At 37.0% G+C, this 19,316-nt stretch overlaps 1 protein-coding gene across 1 annotated transcript; it reads left to right on the forward strand.

The window, feature by feature from the left end:
* The first annotated feature begins 859 nt into the window (after nucleotides 1-859).
* Nucleotides 860-19,190, forward strand: LOC135942972 (uncharacterized). The gene is made up of 4 exons (XM_065489340.1): nucleotides 860-990; nucleotides 6,240-6,406; nucleotides 12,838-13,126; nucleotides 18,770-19,190. Exons 2-4 carry the CDS (start codon nucleotides 6,290-6,292, stop codon nucleotides 19,006-19,008), a joined length of 645 nt encoding a protein of 214 aa, XP_065345412.1. The 5' UTR covers nucleotides 860-990; nucleotides 6,240-6,289; the 3' UTR covers nucleotides 19,009-19,190.
* Nucleotides 19,191-19,316: the final 126 nt, after the last annotated feature.

The raw sequence follows: 19,316 nt of genomic DNA on the forward strand, positions 1-19,316 counted from the left end.
ATAGCCTTTAAGTAACTAAACTCACATACAATTCTAAGAAGCTTTTTGGAAATATGTTAAATGAGAGCCTTAAATTTATATTCTAATTGTTTTTGGAATTTCGAAACTGTGCTTACAAGTTGTTCCAGTATATGTGAAAGTTTCAGATGAGAGTTATTTTTTGTTTTCGAGAAATACACCTCTTTAAAACTTAAAAAAAACACAAATTATTCTACTTTTTGTATTTTGCAAATATTGTCAACTCCAAATCCCGGGTTCTACCATCAAAATTGCAACAACTGCCCACTGTTAGACTCATCTTAATCTCCCTTGACCAGCTGAAACTACCCGCCCCCAAATTGCTATTTTCCAAGCCCTTTGAAAAAGCAAAAACATTTAAAAAGCTGGAATGTGGTGGCGATTTAAAGTGAGTTTTAGGAAAATTAAAATAATTTAAGCCCCTGATGAGTAAATTATTGAGCAGGGATTGAAAGGGGTGGTCAGGGGAAGTCGAGACAAGTCTAACGGTGGGTATTTGTTTGCAAATCTGATGATTAGAATCCGAGATTTGGACTTGCAAATATTTTTAAAACTTGAAAAGTCGTTTTTTGCGTAGTTTAAGAGGAAATTTCTGTAGAAATACGATAATTAAATGTAAAAATAGACACAATTTATATATAATTGACACAATTGCAGTGTATTTAAGATATAAAATTTTCACAAACAAAGCAATAAAAGTGTGCGAATTAAAGACATAAAATATTCGAATTACACGGAGACGCGACCTTAGTCGTCGATAAAAATCTGAACTGCTGCTGTATTTCTCGGGAGCAGCGAGCAGATTTATGTGTGTGTGTGTGATCTTGATTAGTATAGACGAAGAGTAAAAAAGCAGCGGGGGAAGGGATTCGGCGGGAGCGCGGCACTCGCGATCCGCAACTCCAGTCTCGCATCGCCGCCTCCCAAGTGCACACTAGACTTTGCCAACACACGCCCCAAGCAGAAATCGCTGTAAGTCTATTACTAAATTCATATAATTAAAGATAATGGATTACAAAAGAAAACAAATTTTAATATCAAATTGTAAAAAAAAAAAAAAAAAAAAAATTTTACCCTTAAAAGACTTCTTTAGAGTTTTAAAAATAATTTTTTCAACTATGCAGATCCACGTTTTAATCAGTAGCAAATTAAAATCAACTTTAAGCCATTTAAAATAATTATTGCTTTATTGAAATACTTTTATTTTAAAATCTCCAAACGACTGTTGCGCTCAGACAGAAATCTCGTTTGAATGAACATTTTTAATTTACTGATGATTAATGTTTAAAAGAGATATCGATGACCAATAAAAAAAGTCAATAGCCTTCTATTGTGCAGCTTTTGGAATCGATTTAGGCCGGGGCTGCATTCACGCGGTACGTGCCCGCTTTTCTAATCACGCGGCCGGGTCGTTAGATTGAATATTTGTTTTTGTTTTGGAGTGATTACACTCAGCTGCGTGCGCGCCTTTCGATCGCTGGCCGTGACCTAAGACGCGATCTGCGTCGCCAAACGCGCGCTGCGAAAGGCGACCAATCCATTCCAATTAGCATTTTTCCAAGCCAAAAACACTTCAAATTGAACAGCCTTGTGCGCCTGTCGAGCTGCTCAATGTCTCACGCATTTTTCACCATTAGAACGCAAATTAATTCAGCTGGAAGAAGACAAGTTTGAATACAAAAAAAAAAATCGGCGTGAGTTGACCACAAAGACGGAAAACGGACAAAAAACGCAGGGTATTTTTCATTTGGCCGGCACGTGATGACCGAGACCTCGTTTTGGGTTGATTTTTCTTTCGCCTATGAGTATACTACAATAAAAGTATCGAAGGAAAAAATATACAAAGCGTTAAATTGACTGCGAAAAACAATAATAATTATAAAAAATAGATTTAAATTTGTTCGTAACAACTAGGGAAGGCATTCTCAAGCAATACAAACCAAACATAATTAGGAAAATTTAATAATAGTTTTTGTATGGTTTAATTTTTTTAAATTGTGCTCGAAAACGCCTTTTCTAGTAATTACAAGTCAATTTAATTTTTAACTCTACCAAACTTCAAATAATATTTATTTCTTACTTAAATTTTGTTAGTTTTTTAATAAATCATTTATTTCCAAAATTACTTTGTTTGAAAAAGTGATGAATATTTTGGAAAAATTGAGTTGCACACATACCTGATGTTAAAAACAAATATCGAATTGAATTTTTTGTTGGATTTTCCGAGTTTATTTTAAAACTTCCTTCTGTCAATTCCGATTGAGATGACTCAGACAAAGAAATACATTATTCTGGACACGGACGCTCTTGTCTGACCTCAAATTGTCCGCTTGTGAGTTTTAACCATTTAAAGAAATGACACGCAAAAGCTAATCTCTTAATCTGAATATTAAAATCAAAAATTACTCACGCCATCCACCCTTGCATAGTTTATTTAAATAATGTTCAGTTATGTAATAAGAATCGAAACCTGCATGGAAAAATGCTGGGAAACGTCATTTCCTTTATGGCTCTTACATTCAAAGGCACTTGAAGTTCACCTTAGGATAATTTTGAAAATGATTTTTTTACCATAAGTTAATTTCGGGGTAGTTTTGTTTTTTTTTGGAATGGAAAAGAAAGAAATTTTGTGTCGGATTTGCGCAAGTAAAAGCCTTTGGGCAAAAACAATACTCAAATTTAGAGATAAATTTAAAATAAACCATAAATTAATATAAATTGGAAGATTAAGTATGCCCGCATATTTTATTTCTATGCTACATCGTGACGGTACGTTGACAATTAACGTCAAATAAGCTTAGCGAAACTGACGAACCGTTCAAATAAATTAATCAAGAGATATTTATTCTATTCTATGGTGTCGTTAAAAGGCTTTCATCAATTAACATAAAAATTTAATTAACTGCTAAGGTATGATTATGTAAAAACACCTTTGGCTTCTTTCCGAAGAATGTGGTTGCGCGTGCGGATTTGGTGTGCGCCGGTCATAAACTTAAATACCTCTTAAAAGAAGCGTGAAAATCATATAAAGCCTGTGTGTTATTCTTTCTTCCTCTGAGCTCGATGCAATAACATAAGTCTTTGTGTGCAAGCGAAATCGAAAGCGAATTGTCCGCGCTGAAAAGTGAAGCGTCATCTCTGTTTTACATTTCCAAATGCCAGTTTGCAAAAAATAAACTGCACACATGGAGAGAGTTTTCATTATTTGCTTGCACAAGTCTGTTCACATTCGATTTTTTACGGTCCAGAAATGGAAAATGACAGCGTGGAAAGTTGTCACAAAGATCGGCTTTATTTATTGAGAAGGTCGAGCGCTAGATTTGCATAGTCAAATTTCCTTTTATTGAGTTGTAAAGTAACGGACAAGGCTGCATGTTTTGTCCTACTAGAGTCGCGAATCACAAGCCTATTCAGCATTTTTTTGGCAAAATTGCACACCTCAAAGATTTTGTGAGTCATCGATCAAAGCTATCATTGAATTTAATTGGCAGCTAATTGCAATCAATATTTTTTTTCGGCCAATTAAAATTTTGCCCAGCAGTCAGCTATTTATTTTCAACAGCTGCTGTGACCCGCGGCCAGGGTCGACCTCCGTTTTTACCGTGATGCGTTTTTTTTGTGTATTTGGATGCGTTTGCCTCCGTACAAATTACACGCCTCGAGGTTCGTTCACCTTTTTGAACCCTGAAAGACTGACTCTGAATCGGCCTTCGATTTTCCGTTTCATAGCGCGGAAGTGAAAATTGCCATAGACGTCGTGCGCTGCCTGAAAAAGGCATCCACGTCCGCAATTCGTATTTGCAAGTGCGATTAGCGCTCACGTGCCACAATGTGTCGTGCGTGTGCCTCGCTTACATAATTATTAGTCATAGAAGATACAGATGCCGGAAGAAAACATCATATTTGCTCATTTGAATCTTTAATTCTTAATTGATTTTTTCTATCGAATTTGTTCTACATTTGTTTGAATTTTAAAAAAGGAACTATTTGTCAATTTTAAATTATTAATTTGAATATTTTTTGTTTTAAGTTGTGGTGAAATTAAATTTATACAAACTTGGGACCCAGTGTGTTGTCAGATTTGCCAATTCTTTTATGAACATTGTGCAATTGTTACTATCTTTTAAATTCAGGAATTTAAAATAAAGGGTTTTGTTGCAATAATAGAAATTTGGGGAGGAAAAGTAGGCACTCCAAATCCCTTCAGTCGAGACGAGTCTAACAGTGGGTAGTTTTTGTAATTCTGATGCTTAGAACCCGAGATTCAGAGTTGGGAATTTTAACAAAAAATTAATAAAGTTGAAAAATGCATATTTTCGACTTTTTTGAGGTATAATTTCTCGAAAACTAAAATTTCTCACATGTCAGGGAACAACTTTTAAGCACATTTTTTTCTGTTTGATCGGGTTCTGGTTATTTTTTTTAATTGCAACACGGGAAGATGAGATATTGATGTCTCAAAATTTCAAAAATGGTCCCGTAAAACTCGTAATACCATTTTAATGACGCAATCTACTAGTTAAGACTGATTTCTGGTGTAAATTACATTGCGTTTGCAAATTTTGTCCTCCGAACCGTGACATTTAATTAATTAATTAATTTTCTTGATACCCTTACGATCAATCACAGCTATCTTAAATTAGAAAAGTTTTCTAGATATATTTGACTGGAAAATTAAAATATTATTAGGTAAAGCAATTGATATATCTTAACTTATTTTAACCTAAATAAATGAGATACTCATTCACCTAAAATCCCAATCAGTCTGGCAGTCGTGATCGTGGTTTAAAAATAATTTCAATGCAAGCGCAGTCTCTAAAGGTCCACAAGGCATGTTTTAATTGCCATTTTTACAGATTAGACACCGAATTTTTATAATTTCTTGGCCAACCTCCAGATGTTATCTGTTTTTCCCCCACTATGTAGAGGATATTAATTTGCAGAGCAAAACTTAGAGCTAATTGTAAGTGAGAGTTAAACAGCTGAACACTTAAACTCACACACACTCAGCTATTAAATCAAATCGAGTTACGGTCGAGGATACTCGAAAAAAGAATAGCCGTGCGCTCAGCACACACACACACACACACACACACACACACACACACGCTCGGCTCCAAGGTGAATTATAAATTTTCTTGTGAAACTCTCTCACTCTAGACCAGCTCGGCGCGGCGCAGCGCTGGTCAACGTGCTTGCTTGCTGAGTGCATTTCTTAATCACAACAAGGATTGCACTTTGAGCCTTGTTCCAATAGCACACTTCTGCATTGCCAATTAGATCTCCGCACGCCCGAATTTGCACTGCTCCTCAAAACAATCAAATTAAAAAATAGACACAGAAAGCGTACAAATTAATTTTTTTATATTTTCAAACTAGTTTTTATTAAATTTAGAGGGAAATTGTTTAACACCAATTTTCAGTAAGTGAAAAATATTTCAATTTTTTTACCGTTGTAACCGCTGAGATAATTCGCAAGTAAAAAGACGCTAATTGACGAGGCAAACACTCGATTTATTCGAGTAAACAGTGTGCTCACGGTCCCGTTGGCGATCGTCGGCCGGCACAGCTTTCTTGAGAAAGCAAGCAGAGCAGCATTTTGCGTGTCGTCTTTGAACTATGAAGGTGAATAAGAAAACCGCAAATGCGTTTTTTTTCTATTTCTGCAATGCCTTTCGCGAACGCTGCAGCTGTGGATACGCGTTTAATTAAGTTGTGAGTGTATTAATAGAAATAGAGAAAAATAAAATACAATGAATCGTGCCTACGACGGCATTGACCGTTTACACTTGCAAATTGCGTCCTCAACGACTTCGATTTATTTGCTTAATGAACACCTTCAATGGAGAAACGCGCGCATGCTTGTTAAATGAGCTGAGAAAACGGGACAGAAAAACTTGTATGTAATGCTGTGGTTTGGAGCTGCATAAAAAATTGTGAATTGCAATTACTGTAATTGCTGCGTGCGAAAGGTAAAAGTGAACTAGAATACCAACAGTAATTTTTTACTTAGAATGCATAATATACAAAAAGAAATACTACCAGCTTACAGCATTTAAAAAGAATTCGGGTTAAGTGTGATTTTAGGTTTAAAGTTATTTGAAAGAGAAACCTTTTCTGATTGATCTTTAGACATTTGTGTCCCACTTCTAGTCAGTAAAATCGATGTTAACGGGTTATTGCGCGTTTTACTAAATATACGTGCGTGTTCCATTTGGCAGGCGCCGATCCACCGGAACTGCAAGGAATGCTCTTCGCCTGAAGCCTCAGCATGGTGTTGGTTTCAGCAGCCGCCGTCTCCAGCTTCTTCCTCGCCACCGCCGCTTTCTTCCGCGGATTCACCGAGCCGACCACCACCAACAGACCCACTCTCAGACCCATCGTTCCGGTGCGTATTAAATTTTAAATCCCAACCCCTTCAGCACAGGGTTATGATTTTTTTTTTAAATAAAAACAAATTAAACCTATATATGGTATATGTTTGCTTCTGCACATAAAATATGGTCACAAATTAACCAAAACAAGTTTTTGTCTGATTAAAAAATGACGTAGAACAAATTAAAGACGTTTTTAAACGTTTTTCACCAAAAATCGAGAAAAATGCGACTTAAAATTCTTTGTTATTTTTCTTGCTGCTGGAGAGTCAGCAAAACCTTATAAGAAATTCCTTTTTTCCCACGTCTCTCTGAATTTTTCTTTTTGAAAATGATCTTTTTCAAGGAAAACTTCTGCAAAAACTTTGCGGCAACCAATTTTTTAATCAGATGATGTGTTCCTCTCCTCGGCTTTTAGACCTTTTTTGTATCAAGGTCGTTTAGTGTCGCTCTCATATATAATGTGGCGAAAAAGCTGATGGGCTACTCTGTTAGCAGGAATTCCTCGCCGGCTAATTATTTGCAAAACAAACAGCAAGTCGGGAAACGAAAACACGCCTGTGGAATTTATTATCACTTTCTGTTTATCCAAGTTAATTTTTTCTCCAAAGCAATAACCATTTCCGATTTCAAAAGCCAATTAAAAAATGCTATGTTTAATTTTGAAACGTAAGATTTATTGGGCAAAACAAAAAATAGTTTGTCTCTAAAACTTACAATTTCCTTAAGGAAGCAAGAAAATGAGCAATTTATTTTGCCACCGCATGAATAGACTAAATTTTCGTTCGCTCTCAGCTCAGAAACAATCACACACACGCACTTGAAGATGAGCAACAACAACAGCACTGCTATTCGACATTATTACCGTGAACTCACGATTATTTTCGTTTGCAAAACACGCACACGCTGATTACCGTTCGGCAAACTGTCTTATTGTTAGAATATTGATTGTGTAACAATGCGAGCCGTTGGAACGTTTGCGAGATGCCCCTTACGCGTCCTCGAATGCCTCACACACCATCGCTATAAATATAGAATTTAGAACACTATACTCTCTTGATAAAAATTTAAAATTGCTTCTTGATAATGTTCAAGTTCAATTGAATATTCATGAAGATTAGAATCACCACAATAGCAAATAATTTTTAAAAATTGGAATTAAAATTTAAAAAAGAAGGCGTGGCACGTCTTGCAGAGCACGGAAAACTCGTAAAATGTTTTAAATTATCTCTATATTTGCTTGGATTTTCAGGCATTACCAAATTACTGTTTTTTGCTGGACTAATCTACTTGAAAATGCTTAAAACTATTCAAAACCAATGATTCGGTGCTCATTTGAAAGTTGGAACATCATAATCAGCCCTAGAAAAATAATAAATATTATGATCAATTTTGTATTTTGGATGATGTGCTTGAACTGAAGTAAAATGTTTTTAAAACAATTATTTTAAAGCAGAAAACAACCAATTATTTATTAACCTTTTTAAACTATGGCCTTGAATGGAGCTGCAATCGTGCCACTAATATGAAAGCACTAGCTTTTCTCGTTCTGCGAGTGAGGAAGTTTACCGAGTGCATATTAACGAGGCATTGTGTGGAGTGGAAGCAGCCTTGTTGGTCCAATTTGCGGTCCAGCCGCAGAATTTCAGGGTTTGTCATTGGCACTTCACGCCTACAGCCTACTCGTATTACGGTGGATTTGCTTTTTAAAAAAAAACGCGTTAGAAGCGCCGTGACTCCTGACCCGCGCACTTTGTCAAGCGTGGAAGGCCTTGCGTCGATTGCCAAGGGTCAAGAAGAGTATTCGAACGGATTTTTAACAGTTTCCAGCTTAATTGAAACAATCAAGGAAGCTTTTGTTTTATCTCTCTTCCCGTTTTTAATTTCGTGACTTCTGAATGCATGCATAAATGCGATTAAAGGCCGACAGAGAGATATGGACAGGAATGTGAAAGATGGGAGGAAAACAAGAATCTCTCCTTGAAAGTGCCATCCGCCTCTTCATCGGCGTCGGCTGATGAATAATTTATGCTCAGAGAAAGAAATCCTGCAAGACGAGTCACCTGAGAAAAGTGAAAATAAAATAAAGAAAAGAATGGTGTCGCGAGGAGAGATGAATGTTTGCTGTGAAACGGAGTCTCGGATCGCTAGCTCGGCCAAAGAACCTGCTTCTTAATGACTATATTATGCATCCAAAATCCGTCGAGTTTTTAAATTAGAAAACTGATTAAAATTAAAAAAAAAAACTTTTTTGATTGGGCTCAAACGAAACCGACCTGATCCGAGATATTTTAATTGTGTCTTTGGATTACGGATTATGATTGAATATAATATATTTTTTACATTTTCCACTTGGCTCCGCTTCATTTTTCTTGGTGTGTGAGAAACAAGAGGTTTTTTTAGAACCTCTGCACAGCACTTCCCGTGGACTGTGAGCTATTTGAACATTTCGAGTCACTAAACTAACCACTTTTTGCCATCTCTGACATTGGGTACTGCTCAAATATCTCTCATTGCTTTGACACGCCTTAACATTGCGAGCCAACGGGCTGGTTAGCAGTCAACATCCGAAAGATAATGCACGGTACCGAAAAGATAGAAAAGATTTTCGGGATGGCAATCTATCGATCAATTTTCCTATTTATTTTGACACCTATACAATTTGTTATGTTGTCGTTTTCCTTTCAACTCAACGCCAGGCCAGAGGCGAACAAAGAGCCGCTAATTTCGCGCGAATTAATATTAATGACAAGCGGCAATATTGTTTTTCTGAGTCGAGGAAGCATCTTTTCTTCTCGCGCCTCATTTGCATTCAAATAAAGAAGCGCTGCCGACGAGGAACGGCTGATCTGGTTGACAGAAAAGTTTAGCAACCACGCCAACAGGTCCAACACTTGCATTAATCCAAGGCCGATGGCGCCCAAACGACGTTACGTGCCAACGAAGGGAAGCTACCGCGGTCCAGGAAGCGTTCTGCGCCGACAAAACTCGTTTTGACTATCGCATATACGGGGATTATAAACAGTGGATCTTTTTTTTTTAAATTTACCTCGCTAATGTGTAAAGTCATAAAAACAGCACTTCAACTTGTTTTTATGAGCGACAAAAACTCAGAAGCAATGAATGAAACTTATTTATTAAAGCCACACCAGCGACCAATCCCAGAATATTTTCGGATTGTAGCAAAATTTGCGTTTTGCAAAGATCGAATAATATCAACTCAGAAGGATCGTAAATTTCTTTCACGTTTCTAACGCAAAAATGGTTTCTTTGGAACATTCCAACGTTAATTTAATAAATTGGAGAGATTTGAGGAAAAATCTAGTGAAATTTAATGTTAAAACAGATTCAAATTGCATAAAAGTAAATTTAATTTTAAACAGAACAAACTTAAATGGTTCGAAATTGATGAATAATAAATCTAGGAGTAGCTTTAAAACCGTGCAAATTTATAAAATGTAAAAATTTAAGTGCGTTCAATGAAAAGTTTGAATTTTTTCGAATAAATTCGAAATATTTTGTCAGTTATCAAAACAATCATTTTCCCTATATGAAACTAAATTTTCGGTTCAATAGCCAGCATTTAAAATTCCGATTTAAGCTGGTTCATGGGAATCAATCTTAAAAAAATAAATAATTGTTCTTAAAACCTGATTTTCAGCTCCAGTTTTTTTAAAGAGGAATAAATTATTAAAGCGATTCCTTTGGTTACGAACCAAACAAGATGATACATAATTAAAAGTTGATTTAGCAACATGAAACCATTTTATTTTCTTGTCTTCTCCGCTATGGGAAAAGGAAAAAAAGGAATCTCGTGTGTCTGTATACTTTTCTAATTGTTCACCTCCGCCCACTAATGCAGAAGATTACATGTATTTTTGTAATTGTACGTGTGTCAGACCGAAATTGCACGTTAGTATTGTTTTCGAGAGCTAAATTATTGTTTCGCCAAATAGCAAACTCATTTGTATTCTGTCAGACGTGCGTTTCGCGAAACGCCTTTTCCGCGTTTGTCTTCTTCTTCTTCGCCGCGGGACGGCAGATTACTTCTCGAAATCCACACCGCAATAATAATTACTCCTGAATCGTCTTCTGAACTGCAATACAAGGATGTTGGCTAATTGATCCTGGGAACAAATGTGTATTTCGCGACCTTCTTGCCGCTTGATTAATCCCGAAAATTGGATTGCTTATCGAAATCGCTCTAGTGTGAGGCCGAAACTTGATAATCTTGACGACGTGCCGTGGCAGGATAACATTTTAGTATTAATTAAAACGCGGGCGTGGAATTTTCTAATGGCGTCTGCTCAAAAAGGCAAAGATTAATTCAACAGATATTTCACAGATTACGTCACTTTTGCTTAAATCGGCTTAATTTGACGTTTTTCTTTCCCAACAATCTCGACGGTTGTATTTGAACAAAACGAATAATTGGCTATTTCCATCATGTGACGGCATTGACCTTCGACTCCGACCGAAAGGGTAAACGCTGCCTCCCGAAATTATTTTTTCCTAAGGCGGAAAGCGGCGTTTTTTTTCTTTTATCAATTTGCACAAGAATTTCGCAAGCCGCAGCGCCGGCTGAGCGCGTTATCTGGTCCAAATTTAAATTTGTAATGCCCATTGTGCAGCTTGCGCGTGGGACAGACGCGTGAGCAATTGCGCTGAAAGTGTCATAATTTCCATAATTCCCCAGACATTGTTTGCTGATTTGAGCTGCGGTAAACGGCGCGTGAGAAATGAGCGCGATCAGGTGACGGCAGCAGAGTGCGAAAAAAAATGACGAAGGCAACAAACGAAATGAGCTGAGCACAGTTCTCGCCCAGGAAAGAAAGTATTGTGACCTTTCAAAACGCTCTTTTGGCATTGGTGCACTTCATTTATCACAAAGTCACAATCGAATTGCGCAGTTTCTCTCAGGAACTAGTGTGATTGTTAATTGGACTATTAATTTTAAACGGTCGGCAATTAATTCTTAGTTCTCATTCGTCATAAAACCCTTGAATAAGCAAGAATGAAGAAATACGAGCAGATCAAGTACATAAAATTGCACCAAATTTTACAATTTTTTCCATTTATTCAGCCCAGTTCAGATATAAATTTTCATGTTTACGAAAAGTCGGTGTTGTAATTCTTTTAAATGTTTTCGGCTATTTATTCCATGCAAAATAACAGACTGAATTGAAATAAAGTAGCACATGACATATTATATCAATTTATCAACTTTATTAATGTCAGCTTTCAACGGTATTCCAATCAGAAAACATATTCAAAATATTTATTTTGCAAGGAAATGATGATTAAGATGATCTTATCCTAAAATTCGTAAAATTCGCTATAAATGGCAATTTTAGGATTAAAAACCAACACTCTTTTTTCAATTTTTATGGGGTTTAAAAAGTGTTGAAGGGGCCAAGCTTCAGCTATCTAGGGGAGGTCATGACGAGTCAAACGGTGTGTGGTTTTTGTAGATCTGATGCTTAGAAGCCAAGATTTGGTGAATTGTATTTTTCATTCCGATACCATACTAATAAAAAACAGTATGTCAACTAAATCTAGAGTTCCAATAGTCACAAAAACAAAAACTGCATACCGTTCAACTCGTCGTAACATTTTATGATGCGCTAAAGTGGTTAAAAGGCGTGATACACTCAATTCCGTTGTGCAGTGAGGTGTAAACAATAAAAAAATTGAAAAATATATTGTTTTTAGGTTGGAAAAAGAGGTTTGAAGGGGTGTCACCCTTAGAATACTTTAGATATTTAGGGGAGGTTTAGACTAGTCTATTTGTGTTTGGTTTTTGTAAATTTGATCATTAGAAGCTGAGAGGTTTGGGCGTTAGAACATTTTCAAAAACCTGACAACAACGTAATTTTCGTTGTTTTTCTTTTTAATTAAAACTTGTGCCACAGCCAATCCAGATTTTGTTGTTTCTGGATCGAATTTTTGTGCTTTACAAAACGGTAATGTCTAAATTAAAAAATTATGCAGCCTTTGGTTTCCAAATTTGATTTTAAATTTGAAAATCTGAATTTAGCAACCTTGACTTTTGGCCTACCGATTTAAGATCAACAGGAAAGTTATTTGTATTGACGAGACAAGTTCATCGGTGTCAGAATTTTTGTTCTATGTTCTATGACGACCCTGGACAAAGTTTCGTCACACAAAATCCGGAAAATTTTACTTTGAAACTCTCGCAAAGCTCGCAAAAAATGGTAAATTCAGGATTTTTGCAACGGTTTTTTAAGTCCCAAAAAATAATCAAAATCACTTTATCCCAGGACAACTTTCTCTACTGCTTTCAAAGATATAAATTTGCTCTAATTTGTCTTCCTTTTTTATATGAATCAATTTTAATATCTTGACAACTTCAGAAAACGCAATTTTCCCATTTAATTGATCATTATCGCTTCATCTCCATCTTTCTGCTTGATTGAAATTGCAGTTGAATCTACGTTTCGGCATCCCTGCTGTTGACCACTTGGAGGAGGAGGCGACCAACAATCACAATGCGATTCCGTCATCGTCGTCGATTTCAACGAGCAGCGTGTCGATAGCGCACGGCACGCACCACGTGCACCACACGGTGGCCCACCACGACGGCAACCTCTTCACGTCACGGCTCGACAACATCGACATGGACCGCATCCTGAACAACCGCCGTCTCGTGCACAACTACGTCGGCTGCGTCGTCGGCAAGAAACCCTGCACCGCCGAGGGCAAGGAATTCAAACGTAAGAGCATTTCTCTTCTCTTCTCCTTTAGTTTTTTTAAAATGACAGTTTTAAAAGGTAAAAATAAAAAGAAAACAACACTTAAACACAAGAGACAAAATAAACAAATGGCATTAAAGGCCAAACTCGTGCCCCTTACATTTCAGGTTCTGAGCCACAGTGGAAATTAGTCACTCTGGCACGGATTTTGATCGTAAAACACGAAATTGTACAACCATCTGCGCCTAATGTCGAGGATAAATTTGCACCAGACAACATTAAAAATCTCCCACGTTGTCCTTGTTGAGTCTATAGTCGGTTAGTCTTATTTTTGAACGTTTCCCGAGAAATCTCCTAGACTATTATCTCAAAAACCATGACAAATATTTTAATCAAACGCTACAGAGCGTGAAAATGGTGATTTTTCCACCATCTCTATCATTTATGCGCATCTCAAGGTTGAAGATGAAGCTTAAAAAATAATACAAAACACAATGTGAGAAAAGGCAGTTCGAATACTCATAAATCAGATCAAAATCATCGTCAAAATAAAGAATGTATTATTGCGTCTTAATAAAAAATACTAGGATATATATATTTTCGCGTGATCTATGACTCTAAAAGTGAAAGAAACCTGTTTTGGCGTGGTGCGTCAACGTTGACCGCGAGGCGCCGGGCATTGGGGCCAAATTACGTTGGTTGGAAAGGTCACGTTCGAGACCCTGACGTACCGCCGGAAAATATCGCCAGTGAACCCGCTTGTTATTATACATTTGATGCCGCGTTTTGAGTGCTCCTGTGCAAGGTTGATCCGATCGTTGATCAAAATGTTATATAACAAAAAATGTGCGTATTTCCTTTAAATTATTTCAGCGCGGCTTGGAGTAATAATTATAGTATTTTTTTTGTTCAAAACAGTGGCATTGAGAGGCCAACTTTCAACAAAACGCCCTGGGTATATTTTATGCCGATCCAGTTCGTAAAAAAATATGATTAAGAGCAAATAGATATTTTCTTTATCTAAAAGAATGAATGTAGATCCTAGATTTTAGAGAACAATCTCACCATGCATAAATCGTAAATTTCTAGAATTCGGGTCATCTCTTGTCGATAAAATCGAGGTTTAGAAGCGCCCGGGGCGCAAACGACGATTATTGAGCGATTCCCCTCTAATTTCTCGCTGCTAATTGTTATATGCCGACTCATCTCGCGCCGGCAGCAAAACGCATCTCGGCAATTTGCAAATTTCCGCAGACGACGGCGGATGATTCGCCACACTTTTTGCCCAACTCGTTGGCCTCGACAAGCGAGCGCGTACACGAAAAAATTCACCGCTTAATGCACGGAGATTTTAAGTTGCAGTACCCAAGAGCAAAGCAAACTCCTCTCTGTGCGCACCAATGCAAATAAAACGAATAATTTAGTCACGGTTTCATTAACAAACAATTAACGTAAAAGCTAGTTGAAATTTTAATTGGCAAAGAAAAAAAGATAATTACGCTACTGGGTTTGAAAATCAGACTCCACTTCTCAGATTTTGCACAGCCAGTAATTAAATGATTAAAAAAAATTAGCAAAATTTATCCAGATGATGGTTTGCTATATATTTTCTCATTTTTACTAGCTGTACAATCATAGACAATGTTTTCATACCATCTAGAAATTTATTTTCTAATTTAATATCTTTAAAAATTAAAGTTTTGGACCTTGCGGGGAAAATTGGAATAAAATAAATAATTTTCACGAATAATATTACGCCATTTATATTTTGAAAATCACCTTCAAAAGCTCTCACTAAATTCCATTGACGTTTTATTGGCGGTAAAATTTGTCGCCAGCCCATTTGGCATGTAGCAGCCAGCGTTAATTATTTTCCTTCGAGGAAATGATGGAGCGCGGGCTCTTTCTGCAGCATTAGAATGCACAGTGCGTGGTCGCCCGCCAGTTGGGTGAAGGTCGTTTTTGTTGTTGAGAGGAGCCAGCAGCCGCAGCCAGCCAACGCAGAATGGAAAAAACAATCTTCTCGTAACAAATACATAATGTTGAAAACCGATAATCGAGTGGCGCCGCCGCCGCCGCAGATTTTGTAACACTATTAATCTAGAAAACAAGCTGGTTTGTAAACTAGAAGTAGTTAAAGTAGGCCAACAATTAGAATATTTTGCATTGTTGACTATAGGGAGTAGTTCATGGAATTTATTGTTTGTGAAATTTAGCAACATTTCATCTCAACAATGTGTATTAATGAAATTATTACCTAGGAACAGTCCAATTCGTCCTAGTCCCGGTAAAATTGCGCAACTTTCAACAACCAAATGCGAATTTCCTTGTTGCAAGAAAAGGGCAACAATCAATTCGACAATGAAAATTTGGGTGTTTGTTGAAAGTTGCGCAATTTTGCAAATTTAAGATTATGCCAGATTTCTCGCAAAAATTAAATGATTTTTCGTTTAATTTCGATCCATCTCGTCGCAATCTATCCAATGATGTGCGAATTATGAGCTAAATTTAACTAAATTGTGAAATAAATCGGGAGACAATTGATGATCGCCGCTTGATTTACGTCCAAAATGTTTGACATGATTTTCTCAAAAATTTAAATGGCAAATGTCTTTCCATATTTTTAGATAGTATTTCAAGTATATTTTACTTAAATTAATCAATTTTAATTCAAAGATCTTTGAGTTTGTTTTAAATTAGAAAATTAATCATTTAAAATTAACTCCTTATCATAGTATTAATTGGTGAAGAGCCTCTTGGACTACTAGATTTTTTATTTTAGATCAAGATATTTTTGAAATAAATATAATACAAAATATTATTTTGTTTTCCAAGACAGCCAAGTGAACTATTCAGCTTAAAAACGAAAGCGGAAGTTCCCTAGTTCACGAAAAGATCTGAAAATTTCTCTCGAAACTCCCAACAATTTAAAGAAGGTGAGAAAATGAACGCGAATTCTAGAACTTACCATTATTTAAAAGTTTGAACGCAAGGACTTTTTACTTTTTATTATATGTATTTTTTGGGTCGCTTCCCACAAGATTTATATCGATGAGCGTATAACAATTACACAGGTTACATCAGCGGTCAACAGCAGTAAAGTTGTTGTCTGTGCATTGACCTAGAAAGCTGCTGCGCTCACTTTAAGACAAATGGCCTGTTGGCGTTTAAACTCGAGAGCACTCTCATTTATCGAGACACCTGAATCCAGGACATGTCTCGACTTACGTGCAATTGCTCTCGTGGGTGCAATTGGCAGAGAAAAGTGTTTTTTTCCACTCGATTACGAAACATGAATGTGCGTCGGTCAACCTGCACGTAGGTGTGCGTGGCGTGGACACTCGCAACCTTGAACCAGAATTTAATTATTTTCTATTACGAGCTGAGAGCTAGTCGAACCATCGCAACGGGATCGACCTTGGAGGTCTCGCTCTCACGCCAATTTCTATAATCGCTACGATTTCTGTCTTTTTTTCTAGCACGATACACCATTTACGGATAAAAGCATGATTTAAAAAAGTGTTAAGAACAAGCATCATTAAAATCAATGTTGTGTGGATTCATATTCGGAATAATCTATCTCTTTTTGTTGTCATTTAGCTCTATCTCGTGGTGAGTGCTCCAAAAACCGGTTTAGAGTAAATGGGCCAGTCGTGTAGAAACTGGAACTCGTCGTGCTGTCAATGCGAATATCAATCACGCTTAAGAGAACATTGTCTCGATCGTTTCCACCACAAATTTGGCATGGCTCTAATCTCACTCAACTCGTGACTCCTTTTTATTGAATTGAGATTGATGACCGCTTTTGTTTTGTTGAACGATTTATTTGATTTAAAAAGTAGACTTTCAGTAAAGAAGATTTTATTAGTCGGATCGACCTTCAGTTCCCCTTAAGGTATTTATTAACTCGTCTCTACTCCATCTTGCAGAACAGGTTTTCAATTTTGAAAAAAGGATTGCTCGAGAAGCAACGATTACGAGCAAGGAATAAAAATCCAACAAAATTTTCTGTGAAAGAGCCAATAGGAGACTTTTTCCACACACTAAATAGAACGCGATAATTTTTATTAAAATTTAAAAAAATCAACTCGTGTTTGTATTGTACTGTTCAGCAGAGCAACTATGCCCCAAACACCCCCAAATCCAGAACACAACAAACAATTTTTTGTTTTGATAACAAAGGGAAATAATCAATTCAGTATTCAGCAAAAAATATTTGACTAACTTCTTGTTTGAATTCACTTGAGTTCTCGTTCATGTTCATACACGGACTCGGCGACATGTTGTTCCACAGCAGACGATAGCACATGACTTGGAAGCACTCCCTGTTACGCTTTTACATTCCAAGCGCCAGAAGTCGAGTTCGATGCGCCCGCGACCTGCCCAACAAATCGACATCATGCAAGGTCCAATCAGCATGCGCTGAATTTATATTAAATTTAATACTCAAATCAGGGCTCTTAAGAGGAAAAAATTAAACTTTCCCATATTTTTTTTCGGAGATGCTATTTTCTCATGGTTGCAGGGGGAGACAGATGTGCGATAAAATTTGTTCGCACTGCGCAGATCCAATATGACGTCTGAATGTGGGAATCAAAAAGCTCTCTTTGGATTCCCGTACGAGAGTCAAAGGTTAATTTTTACGATCCAAAAGACACAATTAATACAAGTAATGCAAATTATGTCACAGTATTGACGAAAACTTAGTTCTTTTCGCGAATTTGCACGTGACTGTTTTTCGCGCCATACTCCACCGGACGCCATATCTGCGCGTCGCACGAATCTGGCCCCCGTTGAACAATATAAGAATCAGCTTCAAAATCAGGGCTTTTAAGAGGAATAAAATTCAGTTTTCCCACATTTTTTCAAGATTTGCGTCAAAGCTCTATTATTTATGAATTACAAATATTTCGTTCATACTGTGGCTTATCAATTTGTTTTGAATTACAAATTTTTTATTTCTTTTAAAATAATAATAGTTAACACTTTTAAAAATGTATTTATAAAATTTATCACCGTAACGAAAATTTAACTTTCTTCGCTCCTAACCATTATAAATTCTCTTGGGATGGACAAAAGTACGAAAAATCTGCGTTACTCCGATCCTTTTTGGTCCCCTCTTGCTTATGCCACCGTCAGAAGCTGCATGACGCGCAGGTTGCATACCTCTGCATTCAGCAGGCGCTTTCGCTTGCCATAATTTTCACGAACATCGCCGCTTCAACACTTTTCACTTATTAAAAAATTAGGTTCATTGTTTCAAAAACATCTTCACTATTTTATCAAAAGAAATTAAAACAAAACAACTTTACCAGTTACAAAAAACGGGAAAATGGTACTTAAGATTTCTTCTCATAGGATGCGTGATAATAATAATAAATTATCTGTAAAGGAAACCACACCTACCCTATTAAGTAATAAAAAACAGACGCAGTAGAGATGTCTCTAGAAATTGAAACCTTGGAAATAAAAAAAAATACGCATCAAATCTAAGAACAGGAATAATCACATGTAATTAAAGAGTAACGAGTTAGAAAATAAATAAAGAGATCAAGTGATTAAGTCCAACAATGAGAAACTCACTCTATAAATAATTTTATTTTCCCAGAGACTGCATAATTTAGTAATGCGTCAATTAAATTTGCTCTTGGCGCTTGCCCGCAGGATCTCTGCCGGACGTGTTGCTGACCGAGTGCGCCAAGTGCAGCGTGCAAATGCAGCGCAACATCGAGCACATGGTGCACGTGCTGCAGAAGGAGTATCCGCTCGAGTGGCAGCAGCTGGTCAAGCACTACGACCCTGACGGCAGCTACCGCAAGCGGTACCCGCACTACCTGCTGGCGTCGGACGACCTGGACGCAGGTGGCAGCACCACCGCCGCTTCGACCAGCACGCCCGCTTAATTAGGATTTTCTAACTGAGAAGAACCGCCGCCGCCGCCGTTGCAGTCGCGTGTGTCTGCATAGACTGATTCTTTGTAATTTTGCGCATTTACTATATGCTTCCCGATATTTTATTATTTCTTATTATTCTTCGTGTTTTCACTTTAAGAGGAAATAAAGAGTAAAATGACATTTTTACCCGATGTCTGCGTGTATCATTAATTGCTTGCAACCACCTTAAAGAGGAATGATACTGGAAAAGCCTGGGAAATGCTTGTTGCCAATGCATAAACTCATCCCTTAGGATTCAGTTAAAGCCTAAATTGACC

Source organism: Cloeon dipterum, chromosome 4 (assembly GCF_949628265.1).
Source record: "Cloeon dipterum chromosome 4, ieCloDipt1.1, whole genome shotgun sequence".
NCBI classification, from domain to species: Eukaryota; Metazoa; Arthropoda; class Insecta; order Ephemeroptera; family Baetidae; genus Cloeon; species Cloeon dipterum.